Source organism: Fistularia commersonii, chromosome 11 (assembly GCF_037954325.1).
Source record: "Fistularia commersonii isolate RoL2024-O1a breed Wild chromosome 11, RoL_Fcom_v1.0, whole genome shotgun sequence".
Lineage (NCBI taxonomy): Eukaryota > Metazoa > Chordata > Actinopteri > Syngnathiformes > Fistulariidae > Fistularia > Fistularia commersonii.
In genome coordinates this window covers 17,321,683-17,344,056 of record NC_141294.1, presented here as the reverse complement: position 1 = coordinate 17,344,056, position 22,374 = coordinate 17,321,683, and the positions used below count along the sequence as shown (strand labels likewise).

Below are 22,374 nucleotides of genomic sequence, written 5' to 3'. Positions count from 1 at the left end.
GCACCGGCACGCACAGGTGTGGACGGCAGAGGGCGCGCGCACGCTCTTCCTCCCTGACGGTGATGAAGGAAAAAGGGGGGGGGGCTGGAGCCCCTCCTGCGCAGGCGCAGTGCGCACAGTCTCCGGCCAGGTTGCTATGGTTACCACACAATGGGAGACGGGACAGGGGGCTGCGTGAAGGGGGGAGGAGGAAGAGGAGGAGAGGGTGGAGGTCTGCGGAGCCGCTTGGCTGGACGCGCCACCGCAAACCCCCCCCCCCCCCCCCCCCCCTCCACTCCGCCACCGCAACCCCAGACAGACGCGCGCCGCCACCGGACGCACGTGACGCCGTTAACGTACGAGATTCCCGTTAATTACCGCGGGGCTTCGTCGTGTCGACGTCACCGGAACGATTTTTTTTTTTTTTTTTTTTTTTTTACCAACTCCTCCCTTCCTCGAACCGCCGGTTCGCGCCCAACATTTTCTTTTTTTTTTTTTTTTTTTTTTTTTGTTAACCCCCCTCCTCCTCCTCCTCCTCGTCCTCTTCATCCTCCTCAACTTCTCGGCGTGATCTCGCGATGACAGCTCGGAGAGGAGGAGGAGGAGGAGGAGGAGGAGGAGGAGAGACCCTCCATACTGTAAAGGTGACTCCGGCAGTCGAGACCCTCCCCTCTCGATCCCCTCCCTCCTCCTCCTCCTCCTCCTCTTCCTCTCCTTATGCAAATCACGCCCTCTCTTCCCCCCTTTCTCTCTCTCTTCCTCTCTCTCTCTCTTCTGGCCGACGTGCATCCCTCTCTCCTGCAAGAAGGGGAGAAAAAAATGTGACCGTAGAACCGGAGAGAGAGAGAGAGAGAGGGGTGGAAAAAAAAAAAAAGAAAAAGTGCAAGTCGTCTTAGGGGAGGAAAAGGGGGAGGAGGGAGGAAGAGGAGGGGTGGAAAAAAAAAAAAGAAAGGGGGTGAAAGGGGGTGGGGAAGAGGCGAGAGTACGCATCAATTTGTACAGTCTTCACTCCCTCCGCCGCCAGGAGAGACGCTTTTCTTCCTCCTCCTCCTCCTCTTCCTCTCCTCCTTATTGTTGTTATGGTCGCGGCGCGCTGCAACATGAGCCAGTGTGTGTTGACAGCCGGGGCTCGGGGGCGTGCGCGTGCGCGTGCAACATAAAGCGACAAAAAAAAAGAGGGAGGAGGAGGAGGAGGAGGAGGAGGAAGGAGAGGGAGACGCATCGCTGGATGTTGGAGGTAAGGAGGAGAAAATGGATGTTTGAGGCTCCTCTCTGGCCACGTTTGCCCCCCCCCTACCCCCACCTCTTCCCCTGCCCTCCTTTCTTTCCCCCGCGCGTGCATGTGCGTGCATGCATGCGTGCGTGTGCGCGTGTGTTGTTGTTGCCGTCGCTCCCTTTGTGCGTTAATTACCCCCCTCCCCTCCCTCCTTCCTCACCCCCCTCCACCCACCCACCACCTCCCGCCCGCCGCCGTTGATTTGCGCTCCCGGTGACTTAACGTTCAGTGGAGCTGGAGGTGGTGGAGGGAGGGAGGGGGGGGGGGGCGTGTGCGCGACGCGCGGGCACGTTCCGGCGCCGGTGCGAGAGAGCGGCGTCGATTCCGCCATTCCGGTCTCCTCCTCCTCCTCCTCCTTTTTTTTTTTTTCTCTTCTTTCACCCCCGGGGATGTGGAGGAGCAGCTCCTGCACGGGCATCCATTCCGGATTGTGAGTGTGCATGTGTCGGCGAGCACGACTCTCCGCGTCCCCGTCCCCTCCACCCCCACCCCCCCACCCTCCGTTACCGACCGGCGGGCCCGGTTCTCCGCCGTGCACGCTTCCGTTCCGGTGTGCGGGTGATGTAAGAGAACCCTGCATCACATGCAGTCAATGTGGCGAGAGTGTGTGCGTGCGTACGTGCACGGTGGAGGACGGTGGTGATGGTGGTGGTGGGGGTGGGGGTTACCGGACACCGGCGGCGGCGAGGCTGCCACCTGTATCCGGGGTGGGGGTGGGGGGGGGGGGGGGGGCTCCCGGTGCTAAACTTAGCCGCCGCCGGTGTGACGGTGCAAACACAACGCCAGTCTGTAAACACGTGTGTGTTTGTATGTGTGTGTGTGTGTACGTGCGCAGGTACCGTGTCACTGCAGCAGCAGCAGCGCGAATAATTAATGCACAGTCATGTGTGCACGCGCAAAAAACCAAACCGCCGGGGCGTGCACGAGAAGACCCCCCCTTCCCTTAAAAAAAGACCCATTTACCTCTGAGGTGGCGTGAACTATTTATATCCTCATTTGATATGCATGGATGGATGGATGGATGGATGGATGGAAGGAGGATGAATAAGCAGGCCGGCGACAAGCGGGTCATATAGGTTAACCACAAGTGGTTGTGGGTTTGGGCTCCTGTGGGGAAGGTGGAGGAGGAGGTGTGGCCTGTATTCCCCAGATGTTTGCAGGATCTTCTGCAGGCGGTTTATTTAGTAAAGAAAAAAAAAAAAAAAAAAAAAAAAAAATCGCCTCGTCCGATCCACACCTTTGTTTGGGCTCCGTGACGGAACCGGGTGGGGGTTCCTGGCCGCCTTCGTGAGGAGGTTCACAGCGAAGCATGCTGGGGAATTTCAATGTTGCCGCTGCGCCGCTCTTTGTTTTTAGCACCGGCGGAACTGGACGCGTTCTTCCCCCCCCCCCGGATTTCCCGGGACGGGGGATTCGGGAGGGGGGCGGAGGGGGTACTGCGGGAGGTACCGTCGTTCATCTCCCTCTCTGGGTTCCCCGTGCAGATCCAGAGCCGGGAACCCCGGTCCCCGCGCGGCCCAGTCGGCTCCTGCCATGGCGGTGAAGTGGAACCCGTAAAGGAGGAACCATGAAAACCAGGACGCACAAGGAATCGGTAGGAACCCTTTCCCCGGAGACCTCCTCCGGACGGCCGTCCGATCCGTTGATCCGGAAAGTTCTGTCGACGTCGATGGTCTAGATCCCCTTCGACTTGTCCGACTTGGCGAGAATGAACTCGAAAAGGGATTTCCAGAATGGTCAGAGATAATCTGGGATCCGGATCTGGAGTAATCCTGTTGTTTTGGAGGATTGGACAATGAATCCCGGCTCTGATTCAGTTCAGGGACCCGACTGATTTGGGGATTTTTGAGAGATGATTTGAAACGCCCGGTTCAGAAAGAAGGTTATCCCGGTTTGACTTTTGTCAATCCTGGTTCGGAGTCATTAAATCTTGGCGCAGATTAGTTAAATCCTGGTTCAGATTGGTTAAATCCCAGATCAGAATGAGTTCAGGATCCAAACTGATGGTGGGATTTTTGAGAGGTGATTTGGAGAATAGCCTGAGACTCCTTTTCAGATTTAATAAATCCCGGTTCAGATGAATTCAATTCAGGTTCACATCGATTAAATCCAGGATCGTAATTAGCTCATGGTCTGGACTGATTGTGGAATTTTTGAGAAATGATTCGAAACGCCTGGTTCAGAAGATGGAAATCCTGGTTTAGACTTCTCCCCAGTCAGAATGAGTTCAGGGTCCAGACTGGTGATGGTATTTTTAAGAAGTGATCAGCTTAACAGCTAAAAACTCCTGTGCAGATTTAATAAAACGTTCAGATTAAATTAATCCTGGCTCAGATTTGGTAAATCCTGGTTCAGAGGAATTTTACCCTGAATCAGAGTGAGTTCGGGGTCCAGACTGATGGTGGGGTTTTTCAGAAGTGATTTGGAACACGGCTCGAAACTCCTGTCCAGATTTAATAAATCCTAGTTCAGATTAAAATTATCTTGCCTCAGGTTTGATCAATCCCGGTTCAGAGTAATTCTATCCTTCATCAGAATGAGTTCAGTGTCCAGGCTGATGGTGGGATTTTGGAGAAGTGGTTTGGAAAAGGGTTAGATGAAGAAAGTTGACTCGCTGTGGCGACCCCTGACGGGAAGAAGAAAAAGGAGAAGAATGTTTAGAAAACAACAAGAAACAATAAATCCTGACTCACAGTAACACTACCCTGGCTCAGAAGAAACAAATCCTCATTCCGATGAATTCAATCCGGGTTTAGATCGGTAAAAATCCCGGATCACAAGGAGTTCAGGGCGCAGACTGATGGTGGGATTTTTGAGAATTTCAGAAAACAGCTAGAGACTCCTGTTCATTTAATCCTGATTTGGTTTAGTTATATCCCAGATCAGAGTGAGTTCGGGGTTCAAACTGATGGTGGGATATTTGAGAAGTGATTCGGAATGCAGTTATCAACCCCTGTCCAGACTGAATAAATCCTGGTTCAGAGTTATTAAATCCTGCATTCAGGATCCAGGCGGATGGTGGGATTTTGGAGAAGTGATTCGGAAAATAGCTAGAACGTACTATTCATTAAATACCGGTTCAGTTTCATGAAATCCTGGCTCAGAATGAGTTCAGGGAGAAGTTCAAGGTGGAGGTGGGACTCCATCAGGGGTCATCTCTGATCCTCCTCTTGTTTGCAGTGGTGATGGACAGGCTGACAGATGAGGTTAGACAGGAATCTCCATGGACCATGATGTTTGCAGATGACATTGTGATCTGTAGTGAGAGCAGGGAACAGTCGGAGGAACATCTAGAGAGGTGGAGGTATGCTCTGGAAAGAAGAGGAGTGAAGGTTAGCCACAGCAAGACAGGATACATGAGAGGATCCCAGATGGAACGGTGGCACAGGGAGTGGGGATGAAGAAGTTGGAGGTTTTTAAGTACTTAGGGTCAGCGGTCCACGGCAGTGGAGAGTGCGGAGAAGACGGGAAGAAACCGGTTCAAGCAGGTTGGACAGGGTGGAGAAACGTGTCGGGAATGATGTGTGATTGAAGAATATCAGCCAGAATGAAAGGAAAGACGTACAAGCCAGTGGGGAGGCCAGAGATGCTGTTTGGTTTGGAGACAGTGGCCTTGAAGAGAAGACAGGAAGCAGAGCTGGGGGTTGCAGAGATGAAGATGTTGAAGTTGTCTATGGGAGTGACAAGGACGGATAGGGTCAGGAACTCGTCCGTCAGAGGGACGGCACATGTTAGATGTTCCGGAGAGAAGGTCAGAGAAGCTAGACTGAGATGGTTCGATCACGAACAGAGGAGGGATAGTGAATATATTGGTAGAAGGATGCTGGGGTTGGCGCTGCCAGGCAGGAGGTCTGAAGGAATACCAGAGAGAATAATTATGGATGTAATGAAACAGGACATGAAGATGGTCGGTGTGAGAGAAGAGGATCAAGAGAACAGGGTTAGATGGAGGAGGTTGATTCCCTGTGGCAACCCTAAAAGAAGAAAGGAGATTTGTAAAACAGCGAGAAACACCAGAAGGCCTAATTATTTATTTACACTCCACCCTTCTACACCCTTCTATGCCCATGGACTCTGTGGGCTTTGCAGATGCCCATGCGCAGCGGGCGGCGGCGTGGGGCGAGTGAGGAGCGACGGGGGAGACGTCCGCACCCCAGCCCGACGCGCCCTGAACGCAACGACAGGCAGACGGTCAGCACCTCCTCCTCGTCCTCCGTCTCTTCCTCTTCCTCCTCTTACGTTTCTTCTTCTTCTTCTTCTTCTTCTTCTTCTTTGGTGTCTTGATTGCTGCTATGCATGCTGGTAGATTCTTTGTTGATGGTGAAGACCTGTCTTTGTGTGTGGGAATATCGTGCATGTGCACGTACGCGTGCACAGCCTATGAGTCATCAGCACCGTTGCCACAAGCGCGCACACATGCGCGTTGTCAGCTCTGTACATCCTCTTTGATATTTCATGTATGGTCTGAAAATGGAGGTATGGAGGCCTCCATTTTCTTGCCGTTAAATCACAAAGTCCGACCGTGTCGCCTCCGGCAGAGGGGGTCTGCCGAAGAGCTGGCGGGGAATCGCTTCGGCCGGAGATCGCAAGGGCAGGACTCATCGGAGAGCGAGGGGGAGGAGCTTGTGTCTCCCGCCAAGAGGCAGAAAGTCCAGGTTGGTCCGACAGCCAATCAGAAGCTCAGCTTTCCTCCGGTCTGAAATCCTACCTCACCTCGCCTTCTCCCCCTCTCAGGATGCAGCCGCCGGCCCCCCGAACCCTCCCACGTCCGCGCACCCGGCGGACGGCCTGGCCCCAGCCGCTGTCCCGCCTCCGACCTCAGTGACGGGCCAGTCCCGCGAGAGTGACAACGAGGACGGCCAATCGCAGGGCAGCAGGAGTTCGGCGGTGGGGAGCCTAGCCAATAGCAGCAGCAGCCTTAGCAGCGGGCGGGACATCGACCAGGACAACCGCTCGTCGTCACCAAGCCTCTCCGCCTCCCCCCTCGGGAGCCTAGACTCGGACTCGGACGGACCCGACTCCCCGAAGCAGGGGGAGCGGGAGAAGGGCAAGGATGGGAAGGCGGCGACGGCGGAGGAGAGGCGGTCCTTGCGGGAGGGGCGGGGCGAAGACGGCGATGGCGACAAGCCGGAGGGGGAGTCTCGGATGGAGGAGTGTCCCTCCCTGAAGCCCCCCGCCGCCCCCTGCTCCTCCTCTGGGCTGAACCCCGCCCTTCGCGGAGCAGCGGATTCATCCACCGACAGCCGGAAGTCCTACTTCTCTCTGGATGCCAAGCTGATGTCCAAAGTGGAGTACGGTGGCCAGGGGGGCGGCATGGACGCCGCGCTCGCCGCCAGCAGAATGGCGGCCAAAACGAGCCCCCAGTGTGCGGCAAAGACCGCTATCCCGGGCGGGGACTTCCCCCACAGCAGCCCCAACCTGCCCCACTCGCTGCCCCCACCACCGGCGCTGAAACCTCTGGAGCTGGGCGGTCAGAGCCTCCCCGCCGAGGTAAAGGCAGAGCGGGACAAGATGGAGAAGGGCGGTGACAAGGCCCCGTCGGCGCCGCCGTCCCTCCTGCCCCAGGCCGGTCCCCCGGGCCAGAACCAGCCTCCCGCCCAGTCCCCCGCCCACCCGCACCTCTATGGCGCCGCTGGCTGGCAGGGCGGCACGGCAGCCGGTTGCCAAGGGAGCTGGAGCTACACCCGCTACCAGGGCAACCACCACCCGCACCAGCACCAGCCGCCGGTGCAGCAGCAGCAGCTCCCGTCCGTCTACAACCCCCCCTCCTCCCGGCACTCCGCCTCCCACCCCTCCTACCTGCCCCACCCCCACCCCCACCCCCACAGGGAGTACCTGCCCAGGTACGCCGGCGGGGGAGGGGACCGGGAGAGGGCGGCCGCAGGGGAGAGGGAGAGGGGAGCGAGGGGGGAGTGTGGGGGGAGGGAGATGAGCAGGGAGTTCCCGGCGCCGGTTAGTGGAAGCGGCGGCGGCGGCGGCGGCGGCGGCATGGGGGCAGGCAACAACCTCCAGGGACGGGACTTCGGGGGCCTCCCGGGTGCACAGAACCGGGAGTACCAGGGCTCCGGGAGGGACTCGGCCACCGGCCTCCCAGAGAGACGAGACTTCGTCCCGGCTTTCAGGGACCGGGAGCGAGACGGGGGGAGGGACTTCCCCCTCGCCGCCCAGAACGCGGGCAGGGACTTTGGCCCAAACGGCGTGGGCGGGGGCCACCCGCGGGAGAAAGATGGCGGCCGCTGGGGGGAGTTCGGCGGGCAGGGCCGTGACGCGATGGGCGGCTCGGGCGGCAGCGGTGCTCCCCCCCAGGGGAACCCCCCACTCTCCACCCCCCTGCTGGGCCGCGACCCACCTGCCTCCTCACCCCAGAGCAGCGGCGGCCACCCCCCCCATCCCGCCCACCCCCACTCGCACCCCTCAAACCCGACAACAAGGGACTTTGCCCCCCCCATGGAGCAAGCACAACCTCCCTCCTCCGTCGCTGACCACTTCCACAGGGAGTACCCCCCCGCCGGGGGGAAGGACTTTCCCGCCGCGGCGCCCCCTGCTGGCGCCACCAACCGGGAGTACCTCAGTCCGCCGGGGGTGACATCCAATCTGGGCCGGGAGTACCCCGGTGGGGGGCAGCACTCCCACCCCCACCCTCACTACCAGCCTAGAGACAGAGACAGGGACTCCACCCTGCGGGAGTCTGGTCTGTACCAGAACCGCGGGGGTCCGACACAGCCCCCCTCGCTGTCGCCTTCCGCAGCAGCCGCCGGTCACGGTCACCCCGGCAATGCCTCCTACCCGCCCCCGCCTCCGCAGACCCTCCTCCCGCCGCCGCAAGCCTCGCATCCTCAGCCGCCCGGCGTGCGTCCATCTCACTTCCAGTCCCCGGGCCAGACCCCCCCGACGCCACTGTCCCCATTGCCCAGCCCGTCCACCAACCCCATGGGGGGGTTCTCTTCCTTCCCCCCCGGCTCCAGCTCCTCCGCTGCCAACCTCCCCCTCCCCGGTGCCGTGGTGTCGTCCAGCTGCTCGCCGGGGTGTCGGCCCTCCCCCCTGCATGCCACCCTGAGCGGCCACACGCCCTTTGGCGGGACGTACCATTCCGCCAACGGGGGCGGTGGCGGCATGGTGAACAGCAATAGCGGCGCCTCCAACAGCGGCAACGCCAACCCCCAGTCGCTCTCGCCACAAACCAAGGGGCTGCCGCCGCTCAGCAACAGCGGCACTGCCCCTGCCTCTGGCGCGGCGCTCCCAGGGGGGGATTCTGACCCGGGCCCTCCGCCCACGCCTGTCATCAAGGAAGAGCCGATGGAGGAGAGGGAGGAGACCGAGAGCCCGCCACCGGTCCTGAGGAGCCCATCCCCGGAGCCCAAACCCGTGGACGTGCCCATCCACGCCAGCCAATCGGCAAGGTAGGTAGGCCGCCGCCACTTGTTGTCACCCACACCCTTTGCCCCCGATGACGTCTTCCACCCGCCCGCGCAGGTTCCACAAGGTCCTGGACCGGGGCAGCGGGAATTCGTGCGCCCGCAGCGACGTGCTCTTCGTCCCACTGGATGGCTCCAAGCTGTGGAAGAAGAGGAACGAGATGATCGAGCGGGCGCGGCGGGAAGTGGAGCAGCGGGCGCGTGACCTGCGCGAGAAGGAGCGCGAGCGCGAGAGGGAACGTGAACGCGAGCGCGAGTTGGACCGCCACCTGCAGGTGAGTGCCAACGCACTTATACACACACATACTCGGTGTGCGTCCAGGCTGACTTGTACACCTCTTCCCTCCCCCTGCAGCAGCAGAAGGACGTTGGCGGAGGCGTGGGGCGCCAGGGCTCCTCCCTCTTCTTCCCCTCCTCCTCCTCCATCATCCTAGACCCAGCCGTGTCCTCCTCCACCTGCGGCGGGAACCCGGGCGCCCACCCGGCCTCACACGCCCAGCACCACCCCTCCCACCCGCACGCCCACCTCCCTCCGGCTCACCACCTGCACCCCACCCTCTCCCACTCCATCCCCCACTCCCTGCTCCTGCCCTCCATGGCGGGGGCGTCGGCGGTGGTCGGCCCCCAGGGGGCGTTGGGGATCGGCATCGGCGGCCCCTACCTGGGCCCCGACACGCCTGCTCTACGGACCCTGAGCGAGTACGCTCGTCCCCACGCCATGTCGCCCCTCGGGGCGGCGGGTCGAGCCCAGGCGCATCACCCGCAGGTCCACCACGGCCACCCCCACGTCCACCCGTCCTTCTTCCTGCCCCAGTTCCAGAACCACGCCCTCGGCCACCCGCACCACCTGCCCACCGACGCCGCAACCGCCGCTGCCATCCTGGGCTTTCTCTACGGGGGCAGTCTGGAAGGGGCCCCGGGGGTGGGAGGTCACGCTGGGGTGGCCGGAGGCCCTGTGCCAGGGGGACTCGGGGGGGCGGGGCTCGGGGGTGTCGGCTTCCCCCACGCGGTGGCGGCGCACCGGGACCGGATAAAACCCGGTTTTGAATTCAAGGGCGAGGAGCGGGTGTACCCCGCCGGTTCCATGGCGGACCCCGCCGCGCTGGCCCTGGCTCACTCCCACTCGCATGCCCACGCCAACGCCCACGCCCACGCGCACGCCCACGCACACGCCCACTCCCTCCTCCTTGGAGGTGGGGGAGGAGCCAATGAGGTGTCGCTGTATTGCACGCCTCCTCCCGCCGCTCCCCCTGGACCCCCGCACCAATCCCTCGCCCAGGTGAGCCGCCCCCCCAACCCGACCCCTCAGTCCCTCTCCAACCCGCCCCCGTCATCCCTTCTTCCGCCATCGCTCCCGTCCCACCCGGCATCCGCCCCGCCGCCCGCCCCGCCAGCGCAGACGGGCCCCGCCGCCCCTCCGCCGGCGCCCCCTCCGCCCGCCCCGCCAACGTCTAACGCCTCCTCGCTGCACCACCCCGTCCCCCACTCGTCCTTCCCCGGCTCCCTGTCCTCCCACCTGCCGGCGGCCCCGGCGCCCGCCGCCGCCGCCGCCGCCACCTCCGAGAGCTACCCCGCCTCCACGCGCTCCCCCGCCCCTTACGAGCGGGACCGAAGCGCCGAGCGGGACAGGGAGCGGGAGCGAGACAGAGCCGCCTTGCCGGCCTTCACCGACCGCGAGCGGGAAAGAGAGAGGGAGAGAGACAGGGGAGGAAGTGGCGGCGGAGGCGGCGGCGGAGGCGGCGGCAGCAGCAGCTCAAGCGCGGGAAGCAGCAGCGGCGGCGGCGGCGGCGGCGGTGGAGGAGGAGGAGCGGGCGGGGGAGCAGGAGGGGGAGCAGCAGCAGCAGGAGGAGGGGGAGGAGGAGGGAGTGGTGGGAGCGGAGGAGAAAACATGGGGCGTCTCCAGATGCTCAACGTGACGCCCCATCACCACCAGCATTCGCACATCCACTCACACCTTCACCTGCACCAGCAAGACACAGGTACCCGCTGCTAATGTCGCTAATGGCTAGCCATGTGTAATAAGCATGCAATGACGTTAACAGTGTAAAACCATACTTATTATTTTTGTTTGCATATGGGTAATCATTTTGACAAATAGGGACTAGCAAAAATAGAAATAAATAAGAAGAGCTTTTCTGCCGTGGCCACTCGGACTCCTATTAAATACCTCCTTTATTTCCTATTACATCATTGGCATCCAGCGGCGGGCGGGGTTCACCCCCTGATGGACCCGTTGGCGTCGGGCTCTCCTTTGGCGCGCCTCCCGTACCCCGGGGCCACGCTGGGCACCCCCATCCTGGCTCACCCCCTCACTGACAGCGAGGTGCTCCGCCAGCAGCTGTTCGGTGAGGAGAAGGCTCCTCGTCCATGTACTCCTCCACTTTTCTTCCTCCTTCAACTCGGACGTCACCTCCGTCGCCTCCTCCGCTCACCGGCCCTCTCGTCTCCTCCCCACCCTTCCCTTCCCTTCCCTTCCCCGTAGGCGCTCCTTTCCGCGACCTCCCCCAGCCGTCCTCCCTCACCGGCCCCATGTCGGCGGCCCACCAGCTCCAGGCCATGCAGCAGGCCCAGAGCGCCGAGCTGCAGATCCAGAGACTGGCCCTGGAGCAGCAGTGGATCCACCATCACCACCACCACTCCCTCACCCAGGACGAGTACTACAGGTAACCAAGCACGCCCCCGACACACCTGCTCCGTCCGCTGTAGGACAGCCGCCTCCACCCCGAGAGCCATTTTCACCGGTTGTTTACATCCATCGAGTGTCTCGCTCACAGTCAGGGGGGCGGAGCCGATCCCAGCCGGGGCAAGGGGAACCCAGGCAGGAGAACGTGGAGAGGGCCTAGGGAGGAGAACATGGAGAGAATATGCAGAGAGAGAACCCAGAAAGGGAGAATGCTGAGAGACAGTGGAGTCTCAATGTTCTCCTTGCCATGTTCTGTCCAAGCAGAACTGGAAAACAGGGAGAGAACACTAAGAGAACCCAAGCAGGAGAGCATGGAGACTCAGAAAAGAAAGACAACTGTAAAAGTGAGAAATACACCAATTTTTAACCCTTTTACAACCAGTGTCCACTCTGGTTCTCCACATATGGAGTCCTCAGGTTCTCCTCAGGTTCCCCCCCAGTTCCAAATGAGAAATTTGTACATTAGGTGTCTGTGATTGACAGCTGAGGCGTCTCTCGCCCCTGCTGTGATTGGCTCCGCCGCCCCCCCATGAATGAATGAATGAACGAATGACTGTTTCCATCGTGACAGCCGCGGGCAGAACCGGTGACGCCCCCCTCTGACCAGGGCGGGGTACTACACCAGATCCACCACTTTATCATTTTTATATTATGACTCCCCGCCTTTGACCTTTGACCCCCCCCCCCTCTGCTCTCCCCCCCCCACACCCTCCAGCCACCTGAAGAAAGAGAGCGACAAGACCCTGTGAGGGAGGGGCAACCCAGAGCAGCGCCGGGCCGAAAACACACTCTCACACACAAACACACACACACACACACACACACGAGCAAACACACACATCCAAGGGGAGGAGGCGGGTGGAACCACAAAGCAGGAGGAGAACATTGCACAGCCTCCAATGGTTTCACCAAGTCCGAGAGCTTCCCCCGCCAAAACCCCCCGAACCCCCCGGTCCGGTTTTTATAGGGTGTCTGTACAGTATAACGGGGGAGGGGTGGGATTTCGGGGGGGGGCGATGGAGTACAGTTGCTGTAAAAATAGCGGGTTCCCGGCGGGAACGTGTACATGAAGTCCCCCTTTCTGTCACTGCATGTAGCCGATAGACGCTTCTTCTTCTCCCGACCCGGCGGAGCCGCGGACGTTCCCCGGGGGAACCCACGTGCATGAGACCAGCAGCCACTTAGTGTTTACGTTCACTAGTAATTAATGTCGTCTGTTTGCTGATAATGACATGACTGTACACACACACACACACACACACACACAAACATACATACGCACGCGTGCGCGCGCAAGTACATATTATTTTTTATTATTTTTTTACATTTTTCATGGTACGGCGTTTTTTTTTTGTTGTTTTTTTTTTTTTGTTCGTTCTCTTTTTTAGATTTTTTTTTTTTTTTGTTTGTTTTCCGATTGTACCTTGTGAAACAAGATGCAAAAAAAAAAAAAAAGACAATTGAAAGGCAAAAAAACTGGAAATAAATTATCTTTTTTGCAAAGCGTTGTGAGATGTTCACCCCCTTCCACCAAAAAAAAAAAAAAAAAAAATTATATATGTATATACACCGTATCCACGTGGCTTCCCCCCCTTTTTTTCTGCCGCACCTCCCCCTCTCTGCTCCTCCCCCCTTCTTCTCAGCACACGTTTTTCACCCCCCCCTTCCATCTTTGTTTTATACGAGTCACTCATGCACAAAGCATATCAAATTCCTCACCCACCCCCCCACCCCCCCTCAGTGAGCGTGGCTAATAGGAGACACATGGGATGAGTGTGAGACGGGAGTCGAGTTGCTCCGCTGGGCGCCGCCGAGCATTCCATCCCCGACTGTAAAAGAAAAAAGGAAGAAAAATGAACAGAAGAAAAATAAAAAAGAGGGGGCGGAGGTGGATGGAGGGAGGAGGGCTGCGGGAGAATGTGATTTACCGACGCCGCTGTAGCTGCAGGGCGGCGATGTGAGTTCAAACAGACACGGATCAGCGGGTCCGACCCTCCTCCTTTTCCTCGTCTTCTTCTTCCTCCCCCTCCACACTGCAGACGCCCGTGGACCAGAACCCTTGTGTTGTACGTCCCTCCCCCTCCTGCAGGTTCCTCAGCTCGGGGGTTCTCTTGGAAAACAAGCGTCTTCAAGACTTGGAAGGTTGTTGTTGTTGTTTTTTTTTTTTTTTTATCACGGCTCCACAACTGACCTCCACAAACGTCTCCTGGAACGCGTGGGATTCATTATTTCATTATTATCTGAGGCGCGGTTTCCACTTCCACTTCCTGTTTTATTTTGAAATGCTTCCTGCGACTTTGTGCCGCCCGCTTCCTGTGTTAATGTAATGTGCTTCCTGTTTGAAGTGAAAGCCGATCGGAGGTGCCGTCACACCGTCAGGTGGATCTTCTCCCCAAAAACCTGCAGTTGGCTTTTTGAAAGACTTGGGGTTCTCCATGTTCTCCCACCTTGGTTCTCTTTGTGGGTTCTCTCCATGTACTAAGGTTCTCATGGTGTTCTCATCCAAGGTTCTCATGGTGTTCTCCACCCTTGGTTCTCTCCATGTGTGGGTCGCCACGTTCCTGCCCGTGTTCTTCGTCTGTCCCCCCCCACCAGTCCACTGAAGACTCCACATCACGAATGAGAGGGTGAATGGTTGGATGATTGACAGCTGACCCCGCCCCCTCGCCCCCTGTGACAGCTGTGATTGGCTAAGATTCCCCCCAAAACCCTTATGTGCTGATGAATGAATGCTTAAGCACACGCTCACACTGAATATATGTTATTAATGTATAGTAACAGTGTTTGGCGCCCAGGGAGTTCCCTCTCCCTCCCCCTCTCGTCCGCAGACCAGACGGTTTATTTTTCTTCTGGCCGTCACCCCAAACTCCGACGCGTCCTCCCGCTCCGGTGACTGGGAGACCCGGTGACCTTTGACCCCGGCCAGGAATGTGCAAATGATTGATCGGCTCCTGCATCATTGCGAAACGCCTCCGAGAGACAATGAAATGTGTGGCGGCAACGTGCCGAGGACTGCGTTTTTTTTTTTTTTCCTTTTGTTTCCTTCACATAGTTCAGCGGGTTCAGAACAGCGTCGGGACTCGTTTTAAAAAAACAACACAACTTTATTGGTACAGCGGCCTGCGAACGACACAGCAGAAGAACCGAGCCGGGGGGACGGAAGACCCGAACGTCCACGTCGGGGAGCGTGGGGTGAAAGAGGAGAAGAGTCTGCCGGAGGAGACGCCGTCCAATCGCGGGCCGGCCTCCAAGGAAAGGGGGAGGCGATGAAACCCGCCGGCGCCCCCTGGTGGAGGGACGGAGCCACGACGGGCATTCCTCTCCCTGCTGCAGGACCTGAGGCCGGGAGCCTCGGCCTGGCTGAGCCAATCACGATCGACGACAGGGCGAGGTGAGGGGTTTCACCCGGAAGGCTCGGCTGTCAATCATCCATCCATTCACAGACAGATCGTGCAGTCGTCACTGAACTGAGCTTTGGGACTGTGAGAGGAAGATGGAGAACATGGGTAGTAGAACATGGCGAACCCAGGGAAGCATGGAGAACATGGAAACCCCACGCAGAGAGAGAACCCAGGAAGGAGACCATGGAGGACCAAGTGAACCTGCTGATCAGAACTTGGAACCTTCTGACGGTGAGGATGTGCATGGAGCGTGAGATGTTGTTTTAGTGAATTTATTTTTCTTCCAGAAATCTAAACATGAATCCAAGAGGATGAACGAGTGTATGGAGGTAGCAGATCTCTCAGAGGAAGTAGGTGAGGTAAAATCTCCATCGTGGTTGACCGTGGGGTTCTAACATTCTACCCAAAACAGTGATGGAAGAGTTTAAACATGTTTTTTTAAAAAAGGTCCCCCAAACAAAAGCTTAGGGGTCACAGGAGGTGAGCGCGGTGGATATCTGGGAGGGGTCTGCACGTTCCCCGGGTTCTTCAGCTTCCTTCCACACTCCAAAAAACATGCAGATTAACCGGAGACCTCAAAATGTCCAGAGATGTGAATGACAAGGTGAATGGCTGTGTCCAAATCTCCCATGAATGAGGTAGTGACTGTTTGTCTTTATATGACATGTGAATGAGAGGGTGTATTATTGTACGTTTCTATATGACATGAATGACAGGGTGAATTATTGTGTCTATATGACACAAATGACAGGGTGAAGGGTTGGTTGTCCCTACATGATGTGTGAATGGGTGAATAATTGTATGTCACTGAATGCCGTGAATGGGTGAACGTTGTCTGTCCCCATGTGACGTGTGAATGAGAGGGTGAATGGTTGCATATCTCTTTATGACGTCTGGAATTGCAGATGAGTGAATAACTGTATGTCTCTCGATGACGTGTGCATGGTTGTATGTCCCAGGGCGATGAATGAATGAGGCTGAATGGCTTGGTTGTTCTCTATATGAGGTCATATCTATATGATGTGAAAGAGAGCGAATGTTACCCTCTGATTGGACGGTCCAGGGCGACCACCCCACCTCTCGCCCAATCACAATCACAGAACGAACGAATGAAAACATAATCACTTCACAGCAAATCAAGAGCGACAGATACGGTAAAAAATACACTCCTGCAGTCCAAAAAAACAAACAAAAAAAAAAAAAATCAAAACATCCAGGTTCCCTTCCTTGACCGGATGTCACCGGTTGCCCACCGGAAGTGACCTCACCGCGGTGGCGGAAGCGGGGGCGGTGGAGGCGGAAGCGGCGGCGGCGGCGGCGGTGGCGGTGGGGGGCAAGCGAGTCCGTCGCCGGGCGGGTTTTCACGCCGGTGGAAGACGCGGACGTGGCGTCCGAGAGAATCCATCCACTTGAAGGACCTCCCGCAGAAGGCGCAGGAGAAGCGTTTGCCCTCCGTGTGGATGGTCTGGTGGCGGTTGAGAGCGCTGCTCGTCACGAAGCTCTTCGTGCATGTGTCGCATCGGTACGGCCGTTCGCCGGTGTGCGTGCGGACGTGCGCGGCCAGGTGGGAGTAGTTACCGAAACGCTTGGGACAAGCGCCGCAGCCGAACGGACGCTCCTTGGCCTCCGACGCCGGGGGCAGGTGGAGGGACGCGGCCGGGTCCCCGGCGCCGGTAGTCGGCAGAAGGTGCTGCGCGTCCAGCGGCGCGGCGTCCGGGTTCCAGAAGGTCCGTCTGTGCTCCTCCTCGGACTTCACCTCCGGAAGCGCGCCGCTGCAACCACCCATCTCTTCTTCATCTTCTTCGTCCTCCTCTTCATCCTCTTCCTCCTCCTCCTCCTCCTCCAGCCCGGGAGCCTGGAGGTGCTGCTGCGCCCCGATGCAACCATCTGCACAACGGAGGAAGAGGTTACACCCGCCGGAGATCGGTACCCACCGGAACCCCCACCCCCCGGAACCCACCGGACTTGAGGAGCCGGAGCTGCATTCGGAGGCGGCTGATCTCCAGGTCCTTGGCCCGGCACGCCTCCTTGTACTCGGCCACGGAGCTCTCCACCGCGGCCAAGATCTCCTCCGCCGCCGCAGCTAGCCGCTCGGTGAGGAACACCCGCAACGCGTCCATCCCCCTCGGCCACCGGCCCCCACCGACCACCGACCGGACGGCGGACGCCACGTTCCGCTTGTAAACACGGAAGTGACGCCGGATGTGCGCGACAGCGCCTTCTGGCGGACCGGAGTGGAACTGCAGGCGAGAAGGGCCATATCAATGGAGATGGATGGATGGATAGATAGATAGATAGATAGATCATACAGTATTTTTTTTTTCATACAGTATATATATTTACATATATATAAAATGCGAGAGATATCATGGATGAAGGGATAGATCGATAGATTGACGGAAACAGAGAGAGAGAATGGATTGGGGGTAGATAGATGAGGTATAGAAAGACATGGCGAGAGAATGGATGAAGGGATAGAGAGAATGAATGGAGGGATAGATATAGTAGATGGTAGATGGATGGACAGAGAGAGAGACAGATAGATATGGATTGACTGGATGTGTGTTCCTCCATGTCCACATCCACTCCCACCGATGCAGTTCCTGTCTCACAGCCGGCTGACGTGAAGAACAACTCGCCAGTTTCCCGCTTCCAAAATACAGGGCGAAGTTTAATTATGATCAGTGATTTTTCCATGTTCTCTTCACGGAAGTCCAGAAAATAAGGCTCGGCGGGTTCACGGCGTAGGCGTGAATGAGGGAGCGAATGGTGGGATGATTGACAGCTGACCCTTCCTGGCAGAAGCCCCGCCCCCTCTCACTTAGTCTCAGCTCTGATTGGCTCCACTCAGGAATGTATTCCTCGACAACAGACACCAACACTCCCCCCGATGTCCGTCTGGCGCCGGTCCGATTGACATTTTGCACCTGGGGTTCGACTGTAACGGGACACCGAAGGTCGCGAAAGGCCAAAAGTCCCGAAAGGCTAAAGGTCCCAAGGACTCCCAAGATGTCAGATATCATCTGGGTTTAATACTAATTTTATTCTTTATTCCCATGAAAATACCATCTTTGTTTTAGTCCCGAGCTGACGTCAAGCAGATTAAATTCAGAATGAAGACCACGCAGGCAGATAAGTTCTGAACCCTTTATTTCAACGCTCCCATTCCGGCCTTCCATGACTACGATTAATGATGGACGCGCCCCGACCAGCCAATAAGAGCGCAGCTGGTGCGCCGCCATGGCGTCGGGCGGGTGGGTGGGCGGGGTTAAAGACACAACATGACGTCACAGAAAGTGCACAAAGAGACGCGAAGCCGTGGCGCCAGTCGCGCAGATGCCTGCAGAAAAAGTGTGACGAGCGGCGGCGCCGCCGGGCTGTTCGGTCAGGTCGTTTTTACACAAAACACGCAGAGTCCTCAGTGCACGTGTCACATGTCCCTTTGTCGTGGCGGCAAAATACTTGAACGCAAACGCGGAAAGGATTGGGTGACACGGTTACGAATACTTTAAAAAGAAAAAAAAAGGGGGGGGGGCGGGGGTTAGTGATGGATCCGGGCGGCGGCGGCGGCCTCTACATCCGCGGCTTCCTCCTTACACCTTGGCGTTGATGATGTCGATGAACTCGGGCTTGAGGGAAGCTCCGCCCACCAAGAAGCCGTCCACGTCCTTCTGGGCGCCCAGCTCCTTGCAGGTGCCGCCGGTGACGGAACCTTGGATGGGAAAAGTGGGAGGAGCTTAATCCGGACGCAACTTTAACACAATCCGCATCATCTGCTGTCTCCCCGACAGGAAACTAGCGCGTTTAGCGAAGAGCCACATCCGCGGGACCTCCATCTCGTAGAACCCACCTCCGTAGATGATCCGCACGGAGTTGGCCACGGCCTCCGACACGTTGGTCTTCAGCCAGCCTCTCAGCTTCTCATGGACCTCCTGAGCCTGAGATGAGGAGGGGAAGGTGAGGGGGGGTGGTAAAGCATTACCGTGGCGACCTGGCGGAGGGGTGGGGTCTACCTGCTGGGGGGAGGCGGTCTTCCCGGTACCGATGGCCCAGACGGGCTCGTAGGCCAGAACCACCTTGCTCCAGTCCTTCACGTTGTCTGGAGGAAACGGTTAGGAAGCGTCATCTCATGGTTTGATTGACAGGAGCACTTGTGTGTGTGTGTGTGTGTTTGTGCGCGCGGCCTACCTGCGATGACCTTGGTCTGAGCGAAGACGACCTTGTCGGTGGTCCCGCCCTCCCTCTCGTCCAGCTTCTCGCCGATGCAGGCGATGACGCCCAGCCCGTTCTCCAGGGCGTGAGCCGTCTTCTGACCAATCAGCTGACGAGAGGGCGAAAGGGGCGGGGTTACTTTCAACGCAACGGACCGGGGCTTCCCGTTAGCATCGGGCGCTAACGCCGATCACAGGGGGAAAAGACCCACCTCGTCGCTCTCGCCAAAGACGTGGCGGCGCTCGGAGTGTCCCAGGATCACCCAGGCGACGCCGCAGTCCTTGATCATCGCAGGGCTAAAGGGGGCGGGACAGATGGCGGACGTTATGATTGGCCGCCCTTGCTGGCGAGGGGGCGTGGCCAAGTGTCCACTCACCTGATCTCCCCAGTGAAGGCGCCCTTGGCAACTTTATAGCAGTTCTGGGCCGCCACGCCGAACTTGGCGTCCAACTTGGTCCTTGCGAAGTCCAGGTAGATGGTTGGGGCGCCGCAGACCACCTCTAAAACACACACAAATGGAAACTTGAAACACACTCAATGATCAATAATCGTTCGGAAACCGATCCATGCAGGAAACCGATCCATGCAGGCCACCGATCGACTTAATGTCAGATCCGATCGCCGTCATCGTCGTAGCGACGACGTCCGTTTCGAACAGAGACCCGGGCTTCAACCCATCACGTGACGCTTTGTGTCGAAAACACAAATATTAGCATTCGATTTCCCCCTTTTGTCTTCCCCTGCTGCACAAACTGCAGATTCCCACGTTCCGCAAACGCGCCCCGCTGTTTCCACACGGCTGCGCGGTGATAACGCCAAAAAAGAAAAAAAAAGAAAAACGTTCACGGGGTTTGAGCCGTGCGCATCGTGCACGCGTTGACATTCACGTTGTAACCGAAAACCGGGGGGTCACGGCCGGAGGGGGATAACAGGACACCTGCCGCGACCGTGAAAGCGTCCCGCGGGGAAAAGGTCGCGGGTTCAAGCGCCGAAAGGTCGCGGCGGAATTCTATGCCGGTCAAAGGAAAAGGGAGCTGAGATTTCCGAGGCGCGTAAAGTGCACCTGAAGTTGCACAATGTTAAAAAAAACGTCTGCGGGATGGTCAAAGTACCCGGATGGCGTGCGCGGTCGTGCTCGCCCTCCACCCCCGAGACGCAGACTCCTGTCTATGTGTGTATGTGTGTGTGTGTGTGTGTGTGTGTACGGTATCCGGTCCGCAGTGCAACAGGCCCCGGCGTCTACTGCCGCTTCTGCTGGTGCGTTCACGGCCCGCTCGGAAAAAAGAAAACCGCAACAGCAGCGGAGAAACGAGGCGACGCTTGACATGAATCCGCCTGTCGGTAAAAGGCGTGTTCGGCCGAGGAACACCGAGGAAGAAGAGGCTTAGCGCCACATTCATTGTGGAAAAAAAAAAGAAATAACAAAATGACCGATAACACGTGAACGCAGCATTCGTTTTTTTTTTCCTTTTTTTGTGCCGCGGAGGATCGGAGCTACGTGCCGCCGCAAACGCACGCCGACGTAACCGACACCGGGGACCGGTTCTGCTCGAGAATACGTCCGTGCATTTCGTAACAGCGAGGGTTAAACATGAAAAAGGACTTTCATTGATCGAACGGACGCAGATGATGGAGCGACTCCACGGCCCTGCAGCCGGGTTCGGATCCGGGAACCGTACCGACGTTGGGGTCCACCTTGGCCCCGTTCATGGTCTGGATCAGATCCCCCAGGCTCTTCTTGTCGCCGTTCATCTTCCAGTTTCCGCCCACGAAGAATTTCCTGCTCATGTTTGCGGGTTCGGTGTGTTTTCCTGCTGCTGCGGGTCGGGTCGGTTCCGTGAAGCCCAACGGGGTGCACCTTGTCTGGGGGGAAAGAGCGGACGTCAGAGGGAGGATCGGTGAATTTATTAGGAAGAGGAGGTGACCCCTCCTCTCTTCTGATGCCATTGGTTGGACCCCCGGCCCTCCCCACGCCTCCACTCCCACGCCCACCCCGACGTGAGGAAGGGGAAGAGCGAAATGTCATGGTGCGTTCAAGGGCTCTCAATCAGGGCTTTTTTTAAACATCAAACAGACGAAACTCCTTTCAGGTGAAATCTAAGCATTAGACATGCTCATGTCATTGGAAATTACAGTGCAGCTTTGAAATGGCATATGCAAGATTAAAAATGATTTATGTTCAATCAATCACATTCTGCGTCTCTGTTAAAATGTCTTTTCTTTGATATAGGCCCTTTTCAACACATACTTTTCCACTTTGACGTTGACGTTTTATTCAATTATCCAGTGCCAAAAATACAAAAAAACAATGTAGAACTGTCATTTATGGAAAATGAATCATTTGAAATTACTTAAAGATTTGAAAGCAGCAGGAAAAGAAAGTCATTCTTTCCCCCTCTTGAAACCCGATCGTTTGTTATACCGTATTCGGCCACAAGGTGGCGCTATTTCCTCGTTAACCGTCCATTCATTCTCATTGAATCCTCACTGGAAACTCATGGACACCACGTTTCCAGCTTTTACTCCGGCGGAAACATGTCTTGTGACTTTTTCTTCAAAAATTATATATTTTGCTTTTTTTTAACTCGTTAAAAAGTCACCTACAGACTGAGGCCTGCCTTTGGAGAAAACTGGATTTCAGGCTGCTTGATCCCCTGGCAGATCTGACCCACTTCCGATCCCCCACATCCCCCAGCCCGGTTTTATAACAGAATACAATGGAATGTACTTTATTGCTTTATTGATCCCAAAACAGGGGAATTAAAAGGGCAGTAGCAGGAAAATATACAGAAGAAAATAATGAACACACTCTCACTTTGAAATTAGAAATGTCTTGGAAAGAAACACTGCAAACATGAAAATAAAAATGTAAAATTAAATCTGAAATCACACCCGATATATGGAGAAATAGGGTAGGGATTCAAAACGACACATTCCGATGGCACATCAAAAATAGAAATATTTCCAAGAAGGGAGGGTGGAACAGGTCATCCAGTTTAACTCATCTGTTTTTTTAAGCTTTAAGGACGGTTAACAGTCTTTGGTGAATTGATTGATATATTCCAAACAGAAATAAATCCTGAAACAAATATTTCAAAACGACAGCCACAACAACAACAATAATAATAATAATAATGAAAACAATCTTCTTCCTCTTGTCCCTTTGGCTTTTCCCTTTAACTGTCGCCACAGTGAATTAACTCTTCATCTCTGCATCCTGTCTTTTCGTCATTCTATGTTTCTAGGCCATTCAGCATCGCTAGTCTTTTCACTGTCTTGTCCACCTTTCCTTTCATTCTGGTTGATAGTCTTCCATTGCATAGCATCTCTGACACTTTTTGCCGCCCATTCCCACTTGCTTGTGAATCTGTTTCTTTGCCTCTTTTCCACACTCTTCACTGTTCTTGA

At 56.8% G+C, this 22,374-nt stretch overlaps 3 protein-coding genes across 7 annotated transcripts; 1 reads left to right on the top strand and 2 right to left on the bottom strand.

The window, feature by feature from the left end:
• Positions 1–392: 392 nt before the first annotated feature.
• Positions 393–12,856, top strand: atn1 (atrophin 1). 4 transcript variants are annotated; one of them, XM_086155487.1, is made up of 10 exons: positions 393–1,216; positions 2,740–2,849; positions 5,345–5,446; positions 5,794–5,910; positions 5,990–8,655; positions 8,729–8,945; positions 9,029–10,649; positions 10,872–11,039; positions 11,153–11,333; positions 12,069–12,856. In XM_086155487.1, exons 2-10 carry the CDS (start codon positions 2,823–2,825, stop codon positions 12,100–12,102), a joined length of 5,133 nt encoding a protein of 1,710 aa, XP_086011613.1. In that variant the 5' UTR covers positions 393–1,216; positions 2,740–2,822; the 3' UTR covers positions 12,103–12,856. The 4 variants fall into 4 exon arrangements, with proteins under 4 accessions (XP_086011613.1, XP_086011614.1, XP_086011611.1 ...); XM_086155488.1 differs by having other exon boundaries at positions 9,026–10,649; positions 10,872–11,015; XM_086155485.1 differs by having other exon boundaries at positions 9,026–10,649.
• A 1,580-nt stretch (positions 12,857–14,436) lies between these two features.
• Positions 14,437–17,045, bottom strand: LOC147229819 (uncharacterized). Of its 2 annotated transcripts, XM_086155490.1 has the most exons (3): positions 16,715–17,045; positions 16,333–16,641; positions 14,437–14,833 (listed from the first exon to the last, which is right to left on the bottom strand). In XM_086155490.1, exons 1-3 carry the CDS (start codon positions 16,872–16,874, stop codon positions 14,775–14,777), a joined length of 528 nt encoding a protein of 175 aa, XP_086011616.1. In that variant the 5' UTR covers positions 16,875–17,045; the 3' UTR covers positions 14,437–14,774. The 2 variants fall into 2 exon arrangements, with proteins under 2 accessions (XP_086011616.1, XP_086011615.1); XM_086155489.1 differs by having other exon boundaries at positions 14,437–16,641.
• An 842-nt stretch (positions 17,046–17,887) lies between these two features.
• Positions 17,888–20,789, bottom strand: tpi1b (triosephosphate isomerase 1b). Its single transcript, XM_086155492.1, has 7 exons — positions 20,646–20,789; positions 19,343–19,466; positions 19,178–19,262; positions 18,943–19,075; positions 18,768–18,853; positions 18,605–18,692; positions 17,888–18,466 (listed from the first exon to the last, which is right to left on the bottom strand). The coding sequence occupies exons 1-7, from the start codon at positions 20,752–20,754 to the stop codon at positions 18,348–18,350; spliced, it is 744 nt and encodes a 247-aa protein (XP_086011618.1). The 5' UTR covers positions 20,755–20,789; the 3' UTR covers positions 17,888–18,347.
• Between the last annotated feature and the right edge of the window lie 1,585 nt (positions 20,790–22,374).

Bases quoted from the DNA above. Each gene is read 5' to 3' on its own strand.
- atn1 (XM_086155485.1), top strand. From the start codon at position 2,823: ATGAAAACCAGGACGCACAAGGAATCG. The intron at 5,447-5,793 runs GTCAGCACCTCC...CGCCTCCGGCAG, and splicing joins AACGCAACGACAGGCAGACG to AGGGGGTCTGCCGAAGAGCT. The intron at 11,334-12,068 runs GTAACCAAGCAC...CACACCCTCCAG, and splicing joins ACCCAGGACGAGTACTACAG to CCACCTGAAGAAAGAGAGCG.
- LOC147229819 (XM_086155489.1), bottom strand. From the start codon at position 16,874: ATGGACGCGTTGCGGGTGTTCCTCACCGAGCGGCTAGCTGCGGCGGCG. The intron at 16,642-16,714 runs GTGGGTTCCGGG...TCCGTTGTGCAG, and splicing joins GCTCCGGCTCCTCAAGTCCG to ATGGTTGCATCGGGGCGCAG.
- tpi1b (XM_086155492.1), bottom strand. From the start codon at position 20,754: ATGAGCAGGAAATTCTTCGTGGGCGGAAACTGGAAGATGAACGGCGAC. The intron at 18,693-18,767 runs GTAGACCCCACC...TCCTCATCTCAG, and splicing joins AGACCGCCTCCCCCCAGCAG to GCTCAGGAGGTCCATGAGAA. The intron at 18,467-18,604 runs GTGGGTTCTACG...TTCCCATCCAAG, and splicing joins CGTGCGGATCATCTACGGAG to GTTCCGTCACCGGCGGCACC.